The 22340-nt window shown below is 43.2% G+C and overlaps 1 protein-coding gene across 1 annotated transcript in view; it reads right to left on the reverse strand.

Annotated features, from left to right (window-relative positions):
• adam12 (ADAM metallopeptidase domain 12) overlaps window positions 1–22340 on the reverse strand; it is a 289205-nt gene that overhangs the window by 58476 nt on the left and 208389 nt on the right. Inside the window, 2 exon segments of the mRNA XM_068002357.1 lie at window positions 3–180; window positions 14729–14877. Coding sequence (XP_067858458.1) covers window positions 3–180; window positions 14729–14877 — 327 coding nt within the window.

Raw genomic sequence — 22340 nt, forward strand, 5'->3', positions numbered from 1 at the left:
ACTTCAGGTTCACCACAGTCACACTCCTCGCCTTCTTCCACGTATCCATTGCCACACTTTTGCCCACCATAGAGCTCTTTCACTTCTGGCATGTTGAAGAGACACATTCCAACTCCCTTTTCCAGGCTACTGTCCAGGTCTTTCTTGCTACAGCTGCTAAAGACTGTGGGAAAAGGATATCTGAAAAAGAAAAACAGTGTTTCGCCTAACAGTGCAACTCAATGCAATTGTGTTGTCATATCCTCTTTTTTCTTTATCTGTTGTCATAAATAGCAACAGGATACATATTGTAAAGAGAGGAAAGTCTGATTAATTAACATGTTTGGTCTGCAACCTAAGACTCCAGGTTTAACTTTGTTTACAATATATGACACCCATTGTGGTGCAGATCGCTTTGTAGTTTTGACTGTGATCATCAGTGGAAGATTGAAATATCTCACATAATGCCAATTTGTACAACCAAAATACATCGAGCCAATAACCAATGGTTGCTGCAATATTTAAAACTTAATTTATGTAAAACTCTTTCTGATGTATGAGAAATAGTCTAGCAGAGCAGCTAAGAAGTTCAGTTATTGTGACATGATTGAGGTCGTGTGTTTCAGTCACTATATAGAATTACATAGAATTTACAGCACAGAAACATGCCATTCGTCCCAACTGGTCTATGCCAGTGTTTATGCTTCTCACGAGCCTCCTCCCACCCTACTTCATCTAACTCTATCAGCATATCGAATTATTACAACTAATGTTTGCAAAGTAGTGAATAGGCCAAAGTATCACAGCAAAACCATACAATGGAGCCCATTAGGAGTTACTGACAAAGCACTTCTACTAGTAAATGCAATGGGATACTTGTCATGAAATAGTACCATCAGAAACCACAAGTACCAGGGAGAAAACTGAAAGAGACAGCTAACAGTCCTTCAGAAGTAACTCTTTCATGTTGAAGAAATCTTAACTTGTTAAAATTTGCTGAATTTGTATTACTGACAGCTCTGGGATTTGCCTTTGATCCCAGACCTCAGTCAGTTTATTTACCTAGAGCAGCTACATTAATATATTTCTCACACTGATGTGTTTTACTGCAATAGAATCTCATACAAATATTATAGCTCCAATTTTAACCTAACCCGCCCGACGTGAATGGGAAATGTTCGGGTCGCATGCCCATTTTACAATCCGTGCAATTTTACCCTCCATTAAAGTCAATGGAGTTGTTGCAGCAATGTCAGTAATACATGTAAATAAGTCACTGCACTGCAGATACAGGTGCAGAATTTCTACAGGAGCTCCCCAACCTCCTGCCATAACTTCGGTGGAAGATTGGTAGAAACCTTGGAGAAATGGCAACAGTGCTTTTCATACTACATTTATATTGTGGAATTACTTGAGGTGGTAAATGGTAACTGGTCAGTGTATTGTATTGCATGTCACAAAAACAGCTACTTTAGTATGCTCTGAAGGTCAATTATTAGAAAATACCCAAAACAAAGCAAGTTATTCCTTTTCATAATTTCTTCTACCTGGAGGATTGTACTTTACATTTACTGGATTTTATGTTACCTTATTCTAATTTTCTTCATTGATATTTGACTGGTAATTGTTGGCTATTAAATATAGGCACCAATATTGCTCCCCTCCCATGTCTGTGCACTGGAGAGAGAGAGCATAATGGAAGTGCATTCATTCTGTCCAGGTTGCCATACATGTGAATTTGGTGGGCAATGCCAATAACATGGTCAAGTGACACTCCCTGCAGACCCACTCCCTGGAAGTGCTTTGTACCAGGAAACAGAGGTGGGAACACAGGTGAAGGAGTAAAGCCAAGAGGATTGCCGCTGCAGGCCTAGCTGTAACCTGTGGGTCCTTCCGGCTCTTGTTGAAGAACAGAAGCTAGAAGGTCACAAGGTCCAAAGATCTGGTGGATCCTTGGTGAGACTCTAGGTGCCAAGCCCACCACTAGCTTCTTGGGGTCCCACTGGAAATCAGTGCCTATTGATGATAAGTAGAGGAAATCCATGGGTATGCTCATTGCAGGCACAGTTGTGGCCATTTGTGGAAGCCCTAACATTCCCAGGGGAATGTCAAGAGGCTGGGGACCTGACATAACTGGTCTCTACCCTTTTTGCTCTGAATAGTGGCTGGGAAATGAGCATTCTTCGAGTGCTATGGAGAGAAACATCCGGTCATAATCTTTCAATGGCCTTCTACCAGTTACAAGATTGCATGCATTTGCACAGTTGTTTATCATATACTCACAAGCATAACTCCATAGATAGTTAGGAGTACCAATAATTAATTGGAATTACAACTTCAATAAAAATCAGGTGTCCGGCAAAATGTCTGATATATCTGAAGTGCACCAAGCATGCTGATTAGATCAAATTTCACAAATATAAAGGCAACTAATCAAAAAACATTTATGTCACTCAAAACATTCCCATTAATAAAAAAGGGACTAATCACATCCTTGGGAAAAATGTCAAAGTTCTTTGTGCTGTCATATTAGTTCCACACCTAGCCCACTATATAATCCTAAAAAAAAATTTATAACATAATAAACAGGTACAATCTAAACTATTGTGGGAAAAAACACATCTATCCCATGTTCCAAAACATAAAATAGCTTTTGGATCTTCTGTTCTGTGGCTGGAGCTTGAGAACTTCAATTGGATCAGTACTGCTCTCAGCACGGATCCTTGTGCATAAACTGGTTTTGTTTCACCTGGAACATTAACTGCCTGTTCTTTTCACAGATGCTGACTGACCTGCTAAGTGTTTCCAGCATTTCTGTTTGTTCCCCTTAATAGTATCATTGCTTTCTAATTCCCTCCTGTCAATTCTTGTACATCTCTAATTCAGTCCAGATTGTTAGAACTGGAGAAGATAGGCACAGTATTGATAGATTAAGTTGAGTATTTTATTACAATTGCAATTGACAACGTTGAGAACAAAATCCCTTATCCAGCAGATAGGTAATGCTTGGTGATGATACAGATCTCTTAATCGATTTATCTGTGAACTCAATGAAACTTTATGCATAACATAAATGAAATTTGAACTAAATTCATAATCTGAAGTTATCAAGATTGTGAGCTTTCAGGTTAGTTTAAGGAATTAACTCAGGGTTTGGATTGTCCTGTCTGTTTCAGTAAAATGGTGATGCACATGTTCAGATGGACACCACTTTTGTACCTGTCTTCTCATCAGGTTGCCACTGTCATTGCAGGTATAAATAAACATATGGGGCTCGATTTTACCGGCGGGTTTCGTGTGCGTTTCCAGCGGGGGTGGGGGGGCCCCGAAAATCCCGATATCCAGGCACGTGACCGGAGCGCGCCACGATCCCACCCACTTCCGGGTTCCCCGATGACGTGCGGGGGTGCGTGCGTAGCCCCCGCTGGTGGGAATCCCGCAGGCAATTAAAGCCAGCGGGATGCCACTTGAGTGTATTTATTTTGCTTGTTCAGGTCATTAAGTGACCTGATTAAGGGACTGTGTGTGATTTTGGAGAAACATGGGACTGTTTCACACACTGGGGGAAACAGTCCTAGTTGAACTGGACGTGTTGCAGCCGTCAGCCTGTGGCAGCTGCAAAGGTCCATTTGACAGGTGGGGGGGAGACCCTCACCCATTGCAGGAGGCCGCTCTGTCACTTGGGACAAAGTGTGGCCTCCACCACCCCACTCCTGACGGTCAAAGTCAGCAACCTGCACACTCACCCCGGGGTCCGGAGACATGTGCCCATCTTGTGGACCCCCGCAGATGTACATATTGCAGATGGGGGCCGCCGTAGCTGCAGTCATGACCTCCTCGGAGGGCGAACAGCATCACCAGCCTCGCCATCCACGCCGTCCACCTCTGACACGTGGAGCTCCACAACAGAGTGCTGTGACACATCCACCTGTACAGCAGGAGGGAGGGCTACCGCAGAGAGAGACGCGTTGCAGAGGGCACTACCCTCGCCACAGGGTCCACAGACCGAGGCGCAGCTCCCCGGACCTCTCCGAGCAGCAGTGCACATGGAGGCGCAGATTCACTCGACATGTAGTCGTGGAGATCTGCAGCCTCTTTCATGCCGAGCTGCTCCTGGCTGGCCCCAGCACCATCTGCTTACCTGTCGCTGCCAAAGTCACCACTGCCCTCCACAACTTCTCCACCGCATCCTTCCAGGGTGCAGCCGGGTACACCGCCGATGTCTCTCAGTCGTCTGCGCGGAAGAGCCCTGCAAATACACCTGCACCTACTCTGCAGTAACACAATGGGTGGCATCAGTGGTGGGTCCTCATAGTGATACCCAGGAGCGGGCATTAATGCACAAAACAGACAGGATTCGCGGAGACATGGCAGTGGTGGTGCCAATATAATGTGTGATGTGAGTTGTTCTGAAATTCAATATAGGTAACACCCATGACAAACCCTCAAACACCCTTGTGCATCCCCTTCATGCTCACGACACGTTTGCCTTACGCTGCCTACTGCACATATGTGATGCATGCCCTGTGGCTGCAGCACAGGTGGTGGCAGGTTGAGTGAGGCTGGCCATGAGGGAGATGCACGAGAGGGTGAGTATGGGATAGAGCCATGAGATTGTATGAGGATTGGGTTGCATGTTAGTGGCGGGGTGAGTACTCGCGAGGTGAGTAGGTGCAGGTAAGATGAGGATGGGGTTTGAGTGGGTATGAGGGGTGATGTGACAGAGTAGTGTTGGCGGTGCCGGAGGAGATGTGGGGTGGGGGCAGTGTTGTGGCAGACGGAGTGTAGGGGAAAGACTACGTGTTCTCACTGTGGCTGACCTACTGCGGTCATTGGAGCGCCTCCTGCACTGTATGCAGGTGGGCGATATGTTGGTGGTGCAAGTGACCTCCTGTGCCACCTCGAGCCAGGCCTTCTTGGTGGCAGAGGCAGGCTGCTTCCTCCCGCCCGCCGGGTGGAAGAGCTCTGTCCTCCCTCTCCTCCTCACCCCATCTGATGATACCTGGGGTGAGGCATCATTAAACTGGGAGCAGCCTTCCCCCTGGGCTGCTCCATGCTGTAATTTGTTCTATTGGTTGCAGCATCTGTCAGTGGAGGACTGCCCCTTTAACTAGAGAGCCTCCAGCTGACAGATCGTACTGCGCATGCGCAGCCCGCCCGACGCGCAGACCAGCAGCGCGGAGCCCGGAAGAGCAGGTAAGTGGCTCCAATTAGTGGTTTGCCTGCTATGATCGCGCGGGCAACCCACTAATTTCACCGAGCGTGTTGACCACGCTCCCGAAACCTAACCCGCCGGAAACCCGCAGGCCTGGTAAAATCGAGCCCATGTTCTTTGTGGCAGTAGCCACAGCAATATTTTTGTTTAAATACTTATTGGTCCCTTGGTGCTACAGTGTTCCAGTCATGGTGACCTAATGGTTAGTGTGCATCACTGTATTCTGGAAGTCCAATAGGGAGACAGAAAGGGAGATCCTTGGCTATTTGATGAAAATAGATATATCTGTTTTCCCTGACACTGTTGGCACACTGGTCAATTTGTGTACAGATCTATAACTGATGCATGTCACTGTATGAGTTTCTTTTCTACAATGATATAGTTGAAAAATGAATGCACCCATGTTCCCGAGTGGTATAAGGAGCCTTGTACATTGTTTGATGGGCTTCATGACCACTCAAATTTAGGACCTCTGAAGTCTCAACTGAAGCCAAATTTAAAAGATCTCTGATTGTACTTGTGAAAACATCAATAAATATCTAACGGAACAAACAAAATAATGATGAGGCTGCCTCCTCATGTGAGAAGCAAACTTCCTGTTAGCCTAGCTGAGGAGCATTACAGAGTAGTTTGTGACCTGACTTTATAGACTTCCAGCTTAAGAACGAGACACAAAAAAGAGCTTCTATCATGGGAAGGAATATAAACAGGAAAATGGGAAGGAAAAATGAACAAAAACTCACTACAAAGATATCTTTTCACTTTAACCGCAAATGAACTTAAACCAGTGGTGCCGCCAATTTTTCTATTCAAAAATGAAGAATATTAAACCTTTAATGTTTGTCATAGTTACATGGATTTATGTTTGGCCTATGTATATGCTTTCTCCCCTATCTGGGGAAAAGTATGATGAAGTGATTGACGTAAACTATTTGGTGGAAAAGTTAGAGTAAATCTTTTCTACATTGCAACAGATGTGGATTGTTTACTTAAACCATAAAAAAACTATCTCATAGAACCCGGTAGAAGCAATGATTGTCAATGAAAGAAGGATCATCTACAATGTTCCTCTTAATCCATTCCAGCCTGAAGGCATTTAAAAACAGCTGGGAATTTCAATTGAAAATAATGGGTGGGGAAGGGCTAAGAGGTTCTGCATTTATAAGTTCTTAAAAAATGCTCCATCTTTCTTAAATTGTTTAACTGGACTTTGAAAGGGAAGGGGAGAAGAATAAAGTCCAGCATCAGATTAGTCAGACAAATTTAGCAGATACTTTGAACTGGATCAGATACATATATTACTGTATACCACCTATCTTGTAAGCTTTGGGCAACTGCAGAAAGATTATATTATCATAAGGTTGTTAATCTGGCAGAGTAAAGCTGCAGTTCCAAACTCATAAAAAATGCTTCACAATCCTTTTCTAAATTTAACTTACTGTTTTATTTTTTTAAAGCCAGTTTATAAGGATTTTATATTTGGAATATTTTTATCTAAAGTTGGTTGAAGTGAACAGAAACATTGCTTACAACTGGACTTAGATAATAAGGTGACTAAGCACTCTACTAACACATTGATTTCAATAGAAAGTTTTTCACCAATATTGCAGAAACCAGTGTCTATTTACAAAGTTGAAGCTGATATTTCTATGAAGCTGAAATGCCTATGAAAATGAATATTAGTAAAAATTATAATAATATGCAAATGGTGGCTCCGGGAGGAGTTTTAAAAAAAAGCTGCTTTACATTTAAAACAGCAGCTGATGGCAAATGTGCAATTCTTTTGCCATTGATGGACACTAAGGGAATCAAGGGATATGGGGATAGGACGGGAAAGTGGAGTTGAGGTAGAAAATCAGCCATGAACTTATGAAATGGCAGAGCAGGCTTGAGGGGCCGTATGGCCTACTCTTGCCCCTATTTCCTTATGTTTTTACAAATATGAACATGCCAATTTATTTTCTTCTGACAGCAACAGAAACAGACTTTTTTTTCTTGGGGCCTGATGAGGAATAGCACCAGTTAGAAGTGTAAATGGGAAAGATGGTGACAGGGGTAGGTAGAGTGCTGCCCTCCTGAAACCAGTGATGAAATAATAAAAATACACATACAGTAAATGTGGTGCACTTCGTTTGTTGAAGTTCTTCACAAAATTGCTGTTGTTAAATATTTCACTAAAGAGCAACACATCTTAATTTCTGAGATTAAGAACAACTTTAGCCTTGCAATTTCAGATAACTGGAAAATTTGGAAAATCTGCTAAAATGAGTCTGGGAAGTGGGGGGAGGATTCAATCTGGAGGGGGATGAGCGGTGGCTGGCAGCGGCCCCCAGTTTTAATGTGGAGCCGGGAGAAGCACTCCTGCTTAGGGTTGCCAACTCTGGTTGGACATATTCCTAGAGGTTTGGTCACATGTCATTCGGTCACATAACATCTGCTGCTGTCTGCAAATGTTATTGCATTTACTTAATGGCTTGATATCTTTGCTTTGCTGAGGGTGCCATTGGAGGTTATAATTTAACGCAACTGACCTGAGTATGATAGTGCTGAAATTGAAGCACAAGGATGGCAATGCATATTCTGTTATATTGGTAACCTGAGAATCTAATACTAATCTTGCAAATCAATGGTCTCTGGACTCGTCTTCAGAGCTGAGGCCGCGTCCTCCTCGCCACTTGGCTCCTCCACCAGGTACAGGTCGCCTTGCTCCTGCTGGCTCATGGAAATAAAGCAAGCAAGGCTGGCTGCTGCAGGCACAGCGAATTTCCTTGTGACTGGTCCCACGCCACTACCGTGACTTCACAGGGAGTGCAGCAAACCGCCTCTCCGGTGAACTTAAGGGCAGTGGTGCAAGGACTAGGGGTCAGGTACGAGGGATATTCCAGAGGGGAAATCGCTCAACATTAGAACATAAGAAATAGGAGCAGGAGTAGGCCATACGACCCCTCGAGCCTGCTCTGCCATTCAATCAGATCATGGCTGATCTTCGACCTCAACTTCACTTTCCCGCCCGATCCCCATATCCCTTGATTCCCCAAGAGTCCGATCTGGCGATAGACAGTGTCCCCAGCTCCACGGAGACAGGAAGGATGGCGCGTGGCAGGAAATTACAGTTGGGCCATTGGAGGCGCTCAGGTGCGAACCGGAACACAGTAGTACGTTTCTCCTGGGCTATCAGCAGCAACGCTGAGGAGATCATCCATTCTGGGAGACTCCTAGGCAATCGGGGAAGATTGACAACTCTAAAAGAGAGGCGATCAAAAGCTAAAGAGGAGCATTCTATTAATATATAAAATCAAAACCAAAAATTCTTCAAGTTTAAAGCTTTTTTGGTGGTGGTCTCCAGCATTTCCTTTAAGGACCTGCTGCATTCAGGAAAATATAATTTGACATATTCAAGGGGCCTAAGGCCTGTTTTAGGCAGCCACCAGTGCGCCTCTACAGCGCCCAAAGCAATACGGCATTAGACGTGTTTCCGACACTGTTCAGATGAAGGAGGCTGGCCCCTTAAATTGGACATCTTTGCACCCGTTTTCTGCCTGGGAAACAAGCACAACAAAGTCCAATTTGACCCCCACCGTCTTCTGTTTGGCACGTCTTTCTTTGTTCAGGGAAAGAGAAGAATCAGAGGAGTCATGTGTAATTTTTGGCACTATGGTGTGTTTCAACATGAACTGATTTATACCATTGTTTTGCAAGTTTGAAATATATGAAAAAAGGTTTGCCAAACACATTTTTTTACGATTATGGTCTTTAATTATCCAAGTACTGTGACTTATTGTGATGAATGCAGTTTTTTCTGAAATAGATGGATAAAGGACCGTTAATATGAGTGAGTAAATTTTGCTCTTGTAACTGTCATTAAATGGATGTAGTTTTACAGAATGTCAAAGGTCAGTTTTCCATAGTCCTGCTGTTACATATGGGTAATGCTTTAGTTTGTGAGCATTTACATAACTACTTCCTGTCAATTAAATCAGACCATGTACATTAAATGGTGCTTGCTTAATGAGAATAACTAGATGTTTTACTTTGCCTTTACTAGGGGGAAGGCCCCACTGAGAATTTCTTCCCATTATATTTTATCATATTTGATTACAACTCTTTTACATTATCTACTTACTTCTTTCCTCTTTATTCATAAAACTTTTTAAAAAGTCTCCCCTCTTTAGGCCTTTTGCCCCAAAGCTTCTACAAATACAACTCATGATCCACCCAGCAAAAGGTGGGTGACTCACCAATGATTTTACCTCCTTCTGCAGAAGTGCCTGGCCTCTACCTGATATCACAATCTATATCAGGAACTTATAGTTTGAAGAGCTACAACTGAAAAAGCATGTCCCATCATTCTGTGGCATACTAGGTTGGGCACTTAGGTCCTGCAGCATTGCATCACTTAACATTATACTTTATGCAGAATTTCTTGCAACTTACAAAGTTACCAACAGTGAAAATACTTTCTAACAAGTACTGTTTGTAATACATCTGTAACGAACCCTGAGGCAAGTAAATTGTAGGGCAGATGGAAATGGACTTTACTACTGTCTCTGTTAGGGTTAGATGAAGTAAGGTGGGAGGAGGCTCATGAGGAGCAGAAACATCGGCATGGACTATTTGGGCGAATGGCCTGTTTCCATGCTGTAAATTCTATGTACAAAAAAATGTGATGTTCTTGTTATGATCTCAAAATGTTAAAAATTATTTTACTTTTCAAAAAATGAAATTATAGCTACCTCAGTAGCTAGCGCAGTCAAGCACATGCTTGTCAGAGATGTCCATCTCGTGGAACACTGTACCCCACTGTATTTTGCCCTCTGCAAAGATCGGTGAGAGCTTTGTCAGTTTATGGTTCATCCAAGATTGAGGGGAGGGATAGGAAATAAAAGATGCAGTTAGTTTTCCCTGCCTGAGTCACATCACCAGTCAGTCTTTTGTGAAATGCACTATATAATTTGTGTCTTTGTGTCCATTTCTTCTGTGTCAACCTTCCAAAATAAACTTGAGTGACAAAATGAGCAAGGAACCCCAAAAAATGAACTCTCCAGGGGGCATAGCATAAAGAGAATTAACAATGAAACAATGTCTTATTACTTTTTAAACTCTGTCTAAACAGTATTTAAATATTGCAATGCTGTTAAATGAGCATATTATTTCCAAAGGACTGTGAGAAAATACTTAAGCTTCAATCAGAAACATTATTTTCATGAGATGCATAAAAAGGCATTTTGACAAGGAAAGTATATGTTAATAAAGATTTAATGTTCGTGTGATCTGTCACAGATTTGACACATGGCCTGGGTGGACGGACAAAAAAATATTAAATTCACAAATGTAACAGAAAAGCTTTGATGTTGTGGCCCAAGCATAAAGTGAACTCCGAGAGCTAATTTATCAAAGCTGACAGCTTGCTAGCGTTATTCTTGAGGGGTCTGTCTCCAGACCACACTGGGAATTTCACTCAGACAACAGTTTTTCCTAGAGGAAATCAGGCAGCCAAGTAAAGTAGCTATAATCATCTCTAACCTATAGGCTGCTGGCTCATCTCCCTTCTCCTATTTCTTTTTATGCTACAGTTCCACTAATAAAATAAATTACTAAAGAAACACAGGTGAAAGATACAAATCTCGTTTTTGAATGTGACACCATTCCTGCTGCTGACAATTTAGGAAACTTTGAACACAAAAAAGAAGAGTTAATGCAAACACAATGAGATTGGAGCACAGTTGCGTGTTGGCAAGTAATTTTATCTGAGTCTGCAGGAAAACCACTGATAAAAACCAAGATAGATTGGCTGTGTTTAAATTTGGTAAACAGAAACATTACATCCTCTACAGCTGATAAATGAAGCAAACCATCAACATGCCAAATTTTCAAAGCATGTGTGTTTTAAAGCAATGTCCAATGACCTTGGATTGTTGAAGACGACCGAACAGACCTTTGCATCAGAATGAAAATTCCAGTTATAGAGATTGCTACTTTCTATTTGTTCTTTTTCAAGACATCTAAGGCTACAGACACGTGCAATGTTATTTTCCCATAGGCTGACAGAGAATTCTATAGTGGATAGAAACCCATTAAAATGTTATTGCTTACCTTGTTTCGATATATGAACATAAATCTGGCCCATTTACTCAAGAAACAGTATGTGGTCAAATGCCTGACCTATAGGGTTGGCTGGTGCCACTCGGTATTTAGTCTTCTCTATTCTTTAGGAAATGCATTCACAAACACATATTTTTGACCTAGGTAAAATCGTCTGTGAATTCATCCCCACGTTTTCCCTCAAATTGCACTTTCATAAATTTCGCAAGTTCCACAAATGTGGAGGAATGTCACTTTGGAATGAAGGGATGTAGGTTTATGTCTGTGATCCCGTGACTTTCTGATCTCAGAAAGCCTGTCAGGGCAGGTTGCTATGAGAGACCAAGCACTTCCTCACAGTGAGGCTGGAAACTTTGAAGGCAAGTCACTATGGGGCACTGCCAACAGCTTCTGGCCACTGGATAAAAAGTGGCATTGTCAGAGGATTGATAGAAGGTGACAATCCCACCAACTTGACTATGGAATAGCACATAACACAAGAAGAAAAGCTTCATGAGCTGTAATCACAAAGTCTGGTAATATAGACTAAGTATAAAAGCTACAACTTAAGGTCAAGTGACATGAACATTTTAAAATAATTTGAACAAGCATCCATTTACTTGCTTGCATTGTAATCCTAAAAATTTCAATTGAGAGTCTATTATTATTTTATTTTTTAGCTGAAGAATAGAATGGCTATTAATTTATAATTGTCTGTCATTGTGGGATTTTGATTTACTTGAAACTTCAATATTAAAAAGAAAAGGAGTTCTGCTCTTCCTTTGAATAAATTAATTTGAAACAGTGGCTTCAATAGGCAGCAATATTGTAATTGACTGATTCTCACAGAACACAAGGTAAAATTTAGATTACTATTGAGTGTATTCTCGATAAGATTCTCCTTCATTTTATATGTTTTTAAGGAGAGATAGTCACAGTAATGCAGTGAAAACTTCTGAACACTGCTTTTTCAGTTTAGCTAATTCTGATCCATCATTCTGACCAGGACAGAACACACATCTTGATTATTTCCCTATGTTAATACTTTTTGCTGTAAGTGTAACCAGGGCAACTGCATGAGATTAGTACTGCATGTAAATATTACTTCATACTGGACCTCATTTTACTGACGCCTGCTCACAAATTTCATGTCTCAGGCATTATGCTTAAACTATTAATAGTGATGTTTGCCTAAACAGGTTTTGGCATAGTACCGGCTAGTCCTTTAGACAGTGTAAATTGAGATTAAAATGTTGTGACAAGCTCAAATGTTAGCACTTGGGACAGTTTACTACTGAAAAGTAATAGAGACCCATGGGCATGTATTACAGCAGAAAGCCTCTTGAGTAAAACTGATATTTCTACTTGTATTTCACATCAAGCCCTGCTCTGCTGGCAAAACCATACGAGTCTGGTCACAAGCAATATATCAGAGAGTAGTTAAAGCACTATGTTCTTCTTACTACCTATTTTCTTCATAAGCACAGTTTCAAGCTCAGCATGAGAGCATCTCCCCAAAAAAATGGGTCGATCTTTATTCATGAAATGTTTACTGGGAGAACAGGAATGTGCAGTAATCCAAGTTTTCCTGTCCTGATTAAGCCATTTTACGATGGACTGCAGTGTGGTGAAAAAGTAAAACTGTAGGTTACTTAGTTGGTCCCAGCAGGAAGACAGCCCATGATTAATTCCATTTGGTATTTTCAAGTCTTCATGACATCACCATGCTGAGCCATAATTTTTGAACATTAGTCTGGAATAGTAATCTAAGGTTTAATAATAAGTTTGTATCAGTGATCCTGACAGCAGTCCCTGTTGTCTGGAACATGTCTATTGTGAGTTGGTGATAATATCAGAAAGCCATCGACATGCTACAACTGACTTTGTATGACTGCATTCATCATTAAATCCAAAGTCACTTTTTTCCATTATTACCTATTTCCATCTTTCTAGCAATTTTTTTAAACTTTTATTAAGATGAGAGGTATCAATGCTGTGAATGGAACAATCAGGTATGGACTACAGTGGATATAGAGTAAAGTTCCCTCTACTCTTCTCCATTAATGGGACAAGGAATGCTCTAGTCACTATGGGGGTAATTTTAACCTAACTCACCAGGCGGGTTCAGGCCAGCTGCTTTTTTACACCAATGTAGAGCAAAATTGGATGGGGTGTAAAACAGGCAGCTGACCCAAACCCATCCATTTCCCGTCTGGCGACTTAGGTTAAAATTACCTTCAATGTGTAGCAGTATCGTAAATGCATTCCTGAATTGCATCCATTCTGAAAATGGTTAGTGTTTCTCATGAAATTGCAGATGCCATGTACAATCCACCCTGCTCAAAAAGGAGTCTATATTCAATCTATCCGATCATGGACTCTTCTCCACTTAGTTAATCTATAGAGAAAAATTCTCCATAAATGTTCCAAAATTGTAATCCTAGATTCTCTTAAATACAATGGTGCAGTACATTGGATATTGAACATATTCTTCCATCTAGTGGGACAAAGCAGTTTTGTGTCTCCATCTGATAAATTTATTACCTCGTCAATATAGGGTTACAATGAAGGCCAGAGTCTTTGCAGGAGGAGAGAGACAAAGCCAGAGACAGATTCATCCTGAGTTGCTTCTGTGTATCTCTTAGCAGCCGTTTGCAGAATGGTTTCTGCAGAATTTTGGGAGCGGCTACCTGGAAGGGGACGCCAAGTGAAGGGAAGAGAAATGTAAAATAACTTTCCAATAAAAGGACTATGGGCCTGCTCTTTCAATGCCTTGATCCTGAAGAATAAAATAAAATGTTATAAACTGTGAGAAATATGATTTTAATGTACAAGTAAAATCTGAGGAAGGACTATATTCATCAAAGCTATAAGGTAGCTCTTAGCCCACAGAGACATATTGTACGTTTTCATTGTCTCCGTGTAATGTAGGGCTATCATAAATTTTGTAGTTATGTATTTGAGTCCCCTCTGAATGGTCTCTTAATAAAACATCTAGTGCTATGGGATTTGTGATCCACTCTTTGCTGTTTCTGGACAATTTTATCAAGTCCACAGCACACAGCTGGGCTTTTTGGACCTTGTAGCAACAAGCTGTTTAATCCTTTGAATACAGTGTGTGTTGACTAATAGTTTAGTGAGAGAATATCCAGTACCAACCCAGCAAAGAGCTACTCCCTGTGAAATAATATAGAATTAAAGTGAATTGAAAGGGCAACAAATAAAGACAGTTCTTTGGGGTTTAGTTTGCCCTAACTGTGTCTTTGGACTACCTTATGGATAATAAAAATACATTTGTGGTTTTTGTTCAGTAAAAAAATTCTTGCACTCCTGTATATGTTTCTAAAACTTGAGTTTTGAAACATTTTCTTGGACAACTTTCAACCTTCAATGCAAAGGCCAGTCTAACACATTCACTATGCAGGAGAGCTATTTCATTGTAATCCTGCTTACCCTGTGGATGGTGTCATGATGCAGCCTCCTTTGTCAGATGATGCCCTGCAGGTACAGCCACGCTCAGGAGTATCATGGTTCATACCAAAGTTGTGGCCCAGCTCATGTGCCATTGTTACTGCTGCTCCGAGAGGATTGTCCGAATGATCCTGAAATTAGAGAATCGCATTTGTACGCATTTTGGAGTTCATAATAACATGTCATCTGAAAGGCTCCATAAAATCAAACAAAATTATAACAAGAGGCTGATTATATTGTCAGTTTCAGTATAAATCAGTAAAGCAACACCCTGATACTGAGATGTTCCAGTTAAACAGAGCATCTACATTCATTTCCTATTGTCATAGGGAAAAAAACTGCTGAATTAAAGGAATAGTATAGATAGTTCTCTGCTTAGACACAATCTTGGCCAGCACTGGAACAGATTCACACTGGATTAGCAGATATAATTTTATGAAATCGCGTTACAAGCAGGAAGTCTTGCCAGCTGGGAGCACACATGTATAAGCTCTGCTCCAACATGACATATGGCTACTGAGAAGCAGGTTTTGAAAAAAAACTGCTTTTGTTGGTATTCTCAATGGACTAAGTTTAAATAAGCTCAGTGGACCACTTTTATACCTGTAAAACTGTTGCTAGAGTAGCTTAATGACATTTGCCCAGTCAATGCAAAACTCTGAATATGGGACATATTTGGAGGTGTTCCCATTAAGAGGCTCATACTATATTAAATATGAATACTGTTGAATCCTAAAAATGCTGGTTAGTCAGACAGCTCAGATCAGAGTGGCTTAATCAGGATTTCTTTATGATGGCAGTCAATGTGAGTGGTGGATTGTTTTTTTTGCTTGGATTGGGGGAGGTAGAAAGAGGGGGAGGGGAGAATAGAAACCCGACCACCATCCCCCTCTCCACATCCCCCCCCCCCACAACCCCACCAGGACTGAGCAGAAATGCTGCCAGCAAACTCTCCCAGTGAACATTAATCTGGCTACTAACCCGCCAACCCCCTTACTTAACGGAAATTTGATCAAACCCCGTAAACCCCTACCTGAGAACAAACACGGCCATCCCTACCAATCGATCCTACCAATTCCCAGTCATAATGAAGAAAAATCTGGCCATCTACCCCATCCGCAATGAGGACAAAGACGACTTTACCCTCTCCCCACTGAAGAAAAACTCAGCCTCCTCCCACTCAGCATAAACTGGCCCTTCTCTGCCTCCAAGGGGGAAGGGATTATGGGAATTCATCTTGGGTCTTGGAGATGCTGTGGATGACCTGGCTTTAGTTCATTGGCAGGAGGGTGGTTCCTTGATTTATGCCCAATGTCTTTCAGTTTTTTACCTTGGTTTGCACGCACTTCCACTTATTTATTCCCTTTGCTCCTCCACAATCCCTAGTCTCTCGCTATTAAGAAATTATTCCCATTTGTCTTTCTTGGATCAAAAATGGATTACTTCACATTTCCCCACATTGAACTCCATCTGCCACAGTTTTTCCCCCACTCACTTAATCTGTATATGTCCCTTTGTAACTTCCTGCTCCAATCCAATAAACATTTAGGATGGTAGTGTCCAACAGGCAGCCCATGTGCTAAATCTAGCCAAATGCATCTTTTATGCACTCCCCATTTCTTCTCATGTTAAACACAACAAAGCCAGTTTCAACTCATTAGCTTCATTCAGAGCTGACAGTAATGGCAGTTGAAATTGGCTTTGTGTGATTAATATGGTAAATGGGGGTTGGATGAATGGGTCAGTTGTAGCTCTTTAAACCTTCCGGACTAGGAATAGCTGTTCTCCAATTTGTGGATTCAGACCAATCAAGGAGCAGCTTATTTGCACCAATCTGTCTTCTAGCCCAACAGTTTAAAGAGCTATGACTAAATCTGCCCAATTTTCAAGTTTCAGGGGACGGGAAGTAAAATATAAGGTGAGGATGGTGGGAAGAGAGGAAGGGCTTGACATTTTTTTGCGTTGGGAGTTTGAAATGTTTGTGTACGAGGTTCTTGTTTTATGTTGGGGGCCTGGCTTTTCGTGATATTGAGGTCCGGCTTCTTTGTATGGATGGTGTTGCTTTTTGTGAATGTGGGCCTTGCGTTTTTGTGTATGGGGGTGCTTGAATGTTCTGTGTATCAGGACTTGTATTTCTGCAAAATCATGCTGCCCTCTCACATGGGGCTCGATATTAGCACTCGCTATCGGGTGCGTTCCTGGGGGGGGGGCTCCGAAAATCCGGGATTCCCGGGGCGGGTCGGGAGCCCGGCTCCAACCCGCCTTCTTCCGGGTTTCCCACAGATGCGCTGACATGCGCGCGCTGCCCCCGCATGTGGGACTCCTGCAGGCAATTAAAGCTGGCGGGGTGCCACTTAAAGTATTTATTTAGGTATTTCAGGTCGTTTACAGACCTGATTGAGGAGATATTTCAGGAGGGGTGGGATTTTACAAACAACTGGGACTGTTTCCCGTACTGGGGGAAACACTCCCAGTTCAAATGGACGTGTTGCAGCCATCAGCCTGTGGCAGCTGCAAAGGTCCATTTGACAGGTGGGGGGTGGGGTGGGGAGACCCTCACTCATTGCAGGAGGCCACTCTGTCACCTTGGACAAAGTTTGGCCTCCACCACCCTCCTCCTAACAATAAAATTCACCAACTTGCACACTTACCTCGGTGTCCAGACACATATACCTACCTTGCGGACCCCCTCAAATGTACATCTTCCGGATGGGGGCCGCCATAGCTGCAGTCATGACCTCCTCGGAGGGCAAACAGCATCACCAGCCTCGCCGGCCACGCCGTCCACCTCTGACACGTGGAGCTCCACAACACAGTGCTGTGACACATCCACCTGTACAGCAGGAGGGAGGGCAACCACAGAGAGGGATGCGTCGCAGAGGGCACTACCCTCGCCACAGGGTCCACAGACCGAGGCTCAGCTTCCTGGACCTCTCTGAGCAGCAGTGCACACGGAGGTTCAGAGTCACTCGACATGTAGTCGTGGACATCTGCAGCCTCCTTCATGCTGAGCTGCTCCTGGCTGGCCCGAGCACCATCTTCTTACCTGTCGCTGTCAAAGTCACCACTGCCCTCAACAACTTCTCCTCTGCATCTTTCCAGGGTGCCACCGGGGACATCGCTGGCGTCTCTCAGTCATCTGCACAAAAGAGCCCTGCAAATACACCTACACCCACTCTGCAATGACACAATGGGTGGCATCAGGTGTGGGTCTTCATTGTAATCCTCAGGAAAGGGCATTATTGCACAAACCAGACAAGATTTGCAAAGACGTGGCGGTAGTGGTGCCAATATAATATGTGATGTGAGTTGCTCAGAAATTAAATATAAGTAAAAACCATGACAAACCCTCAAACACCCTTGTGCATCCCCTTCATGCTCACGACATGTTTGCCTTACACTGCCTACTGCACATATGTGATGCATGCCCTGTGGCTGCAGCACAGGTATTGGCTGAGTGAGGCTGACCGTGAGAGAGATGCACGAGAGGGTGAGTATGAGATAGAGCCATGAGATTGTATGAGGATTGGGTTGAGTGGTAGTGGCGGGATGAGTACTGGCGAGGTGAGTAAGTGCAGGTAAGATGAGGATGAGGTTTGAGTGGGTGTGAGGGGTGATGTGACAGAGTAGTGTTGGCAGTGCAGAAGGAGGTGTGGGGTGGGGGCGGTGATGTGGCAGACGGAGTGTAGGGGAACGAGTAAGTGTACTCACTTTGGCTGACCTACTTAGGTCATTGAAGCGCCTCCTGCACTGTATGCAGGTGGGCGATATGTTGGTGGTGCTGGTGACCTCCTCTGCCACCTTGAGCCAGGCCTTCTTGGTGGCAGAGGCAGGCCGCCTCCTCCCGCCCGCTGGGGGGGAAGATCTCTGTCCTCCCCCTCCTCCTCACCCCATCCAATGATACCTGGAGTGAGGCATCATTAACCTGGGAGCAGCCTTCCCCCTGGGCTGCTCCATGCTGTAATTTTTCCTATTTCTTGCAGCATCAGTCAGTGGAGGACTGCCCCTTTAAATAGAGCTCCTCCAGCTGACAGACCTTACTGCGCATGCGCAGTCCGCCCGCCGCGCAGCTCAGCAGCGAGGAACCCGGAACAACAGGTAAGTGGATCCAATTAGCCTGCGATTGCGCGCGGGGCAGACTGATTTCACCGGGCGCGTTACCCACGTGCCCAATAGACCCCCCCGCCGCGAACCTGCCACCCTGGTAATATCGAGCCCATGATATCTGGTCTCCAGCTCCAAAGGTTTGGACATTGCTGGTTTAGGAAATAGGAAAGCAACAAAATTGTCAAGGAACCTGTTCGAATCATAGGAGATGAAAAACGGCACCAGATACAGGAAGAAAAAGTATGATTCTTTTAACAGCTTTTATTATCCAGTCAGGATAAAACTGTGGGATAGAATTTCTGCAGTGATTCCCAATCTCCTGTTGTAACTTCGACGGAAGATTATCAGAAACCCCAGAAAAATGGTGCAAACAGCCATATGCACCGATCTCCCCCTGAAGTTACAGAGGGAGATTGGGAGAACGCCTGTAGAAATTCCAGGCGTATATTTGGGATTGATGACAGTTTCCAATGGGTGTTGCAGGAATTTTTACACAGTAAACAAATTATGTCATGTTGAAGGCAATCAATCTATTCTGATAACAGAATTTTTTTTAAAAACTCTCTTAATTCAGCAAGTTATATTATATTTTATGCTGGTTGTACATTTTAGTTCATGTTCGTGTTGTGATCTTTTTCATAGCAATAGTTATGACACAGGTGGTTTTAATCTTTTAGAATGAAGTAAACAGACCTAACAAAGTCTGTTTAAAAATGTTCTTTTTAAACAAGAAAATGGAGAAAAGCTATTAAATATGCTGGTTTCTAGTTTGGTGAGTCAGCACTTGAACCAGGGTGGGCCAAATACATCATTGCTGACCTTAGGTGATGAGCACAAGTCTACTTTATATCCCTGTTAGTCTCCAGAATGAAGGAAGCATTATTTTATTAAGTTATTAATAAACATCTGCAGCAAGTTCAAAAAGTGCACTTTTATTTCAAAGTAAAAATTTTGAGTTTGTACATGACAAACTGAAGCCAATGGTTTCCAACATGTATAAGAAAAAAAAATTCCCCCTGCTAAAACATTTCCTGCCAAAACCTTTCCTCTCCTGAAGCCGTTGACTCATGCTGGGATAATGTTATATCGCCAAGACCCACAAATGTGTATTTTCCAATAGGGGAGATCACTAGATAGCAATCAGAATTGGTAGCCCTCGGGGTCTTTTCCCTTCCAATTTTCTCCCCATTATCCCCTCCTTTACCAAAAATGCTCAATCATGCTGGGGCACAGTTCCAGAGATGTTGGCTGCCTCAGTTTCTCACCCCAGTGGATATTCTTCTTGGCTTTAAACAGGATATTATACCCTGGGAAGCAACACAATTGAGCCTGATCCTGCCGTCACTTGACTCTACAAATACACTCACACCGAATGCAAAGATCACAGGAAAGCAATCAGGAACCTTGGCTTTTTCTCTCCCCCCCCTATTCCAGGATGCTGAGGCCAACTGTAGTACTTTTGCTGCCACCCCATCTGAAATGAGTTAATTCAGCACAGTTTGGGCTTCAATACTTTTCACTGAGGCAAGAAAGAACTTGTAATTAACCACTGCAATTGTGCCAAGTACTTAAAGTTTAAAACCGATCATGAAGAGTATTACAGAAGTAATGGGACCAGCAGGTATTGCCAGGTTACTGCCATGCGTTTACATTGGCAAGTAGACTTACAATAGTATGAATGCACATTAAAAACTTTTATTCATTAGAGAGAGAGACACACACAAAGTAGAAAGAATAAATGAAATCCATAGATCACTGGATTGGTACCTTTCCATCTTGTCTCTATATAGAGCACAGCTGGTTGGTTGGGAATTAGTTCAGAGCAGGGCTGGGTGGTTGGGGGATTAACATTGAGGAGGCCTGGGTGGTTGGAAATTAGTTATTTTTGCTAGTTGTTAGTTTCCTGTCTATTCCTATCTAATTTTCTGATTAGTCCTGTGGTGAAAATGGCACCAGTGAAACACATGGTGCTGTCAAGGAGTTTGCAATTTGAAGGGAGTTTTGAAGGTGCTTATTATTGTTGTTTACCCACAGTGCACTACACATAATCTAGGAGTGCTGATTGAAGGTTGAAAAGGAACTGTCTAAAACGTATGATTTCTTATTAAAAACTATTATGGACACTGTGCCCAAGGATCTTCTGCTTCACTGTTGCACTGGTGGAAGTGCAGTGGGTGGGTTGGGGGGTACTTCTGGCCACACCATTTGGACGCTGTTGACCTAGCCCATTTTCCAAGGTCAGCTAATTTATATAGTGAGTGCGTTCCCACCCAAGTGATGCTATTGACTGGTGTAGTGCGGTGATGGCAGAAGGTGTAAAACTTTGTGCTGCTGCAGGATTTATAGTCTTGCAGCAGTTTAAAGGTACAGATATCATTAAAGAGGAGGGACAGGAGTATAATGGCAGCAAAGGCCCTTTCAGTACACCATACTGCAAATTTCATTGACTTTGAGATCAAGGTCCTGCTGCAAGTGATCAGGCAGAGGAGGCACAGGCAATTTGGCATATTTGGCCGGAATGGCCATGGTCAGTGGCAGCAACTTAATAGAGGGAGGTGGCTCTGATGATTAATTCCACTTACATAGCATCTCAGACAGCTGTACAATGCAGAAAGAAGTTCAATTACCTCTTGAGGATAGGCAAGGTAAAATGAAGTACCTACATACTGCATCTGCTTGGCACAAGTAGGCAGGAGGGAAGGGATGGAATTTGAGGAGTCTGATATTCTTGAGTGAAGAGTCATGAGATGTCAGCCCTTTACTGAAGAGTATGTAGATCCTGATCTCATCGGTCCTGCTTGGTGAACATCACAGCTGTGGACAGCCTCTCGGAACCTGCAGTGCTTGTCTGGCCAACTGGAGGAGTCCACGGTCAGCATATATGGCACTGTAAGGGATGGCTTCACACCACTGCAGGCTACCTTAGAGCATGTGGCAATTTCAGTCGAGCCCATAACATTGAGGCCTTTGGAGCAGGACCTTCTGGCAACTCAGACTGATGCCATAGAAGTTTTGGGTGACTTAGCCAAGGGGGCTGCCTCAATTTGGACCAAATTGATGACCGGCTGGAGACTGCCTTTAGGCAGGGTTTCACTGATCCCACAGGTACCAATTTGGTTTGCGTTCTCATAGATTAGAAACTGCCAAGAAGGGGCTCAAATGTCCATGTTGCCTCTCAAGATTATAAGACAAGTGAGCTCTCCACCAATCCCTGCAGATCCAAGCACGTGTCAGTAAGATGGCAGGGCCAGGTTGCCCAGGCAACAGGACGGCAGTTGCAACCTGCAGCTTGTCCTTGTCAGGACATCGATACCCGGAAACAAATGCCACCACAGTCCCAAGAGGCTCACACAGATACTGAGCAACCAGCCACCTCGCTGACTCTAGGAACTCAAGCAGCCCTTCAAACAAGCCCAGATTGGAAACAGTTGGAAAAGCACATTGAAGCACCACGGGGAAGCACTGTAGTGGTACAAAAAGAATTAAT

The sequence above is a fragment of the Heptranchias perlo genome, chromosome 21 (genome assembly GCF_035084215.1).
Source record: "Heptranchias perlo isolate sHepPer1 chromosome 21, sHepPer1.hap1, whole genome shotgun sequence".
NCBI classification, from domain to species: domain Eukaryota; kingdom Metazoa; phylum Chordata; class Chondrichthyes; order Hexanchiformes; family Hexanchidae; genus Heptranchias; species Heptranchias perlo.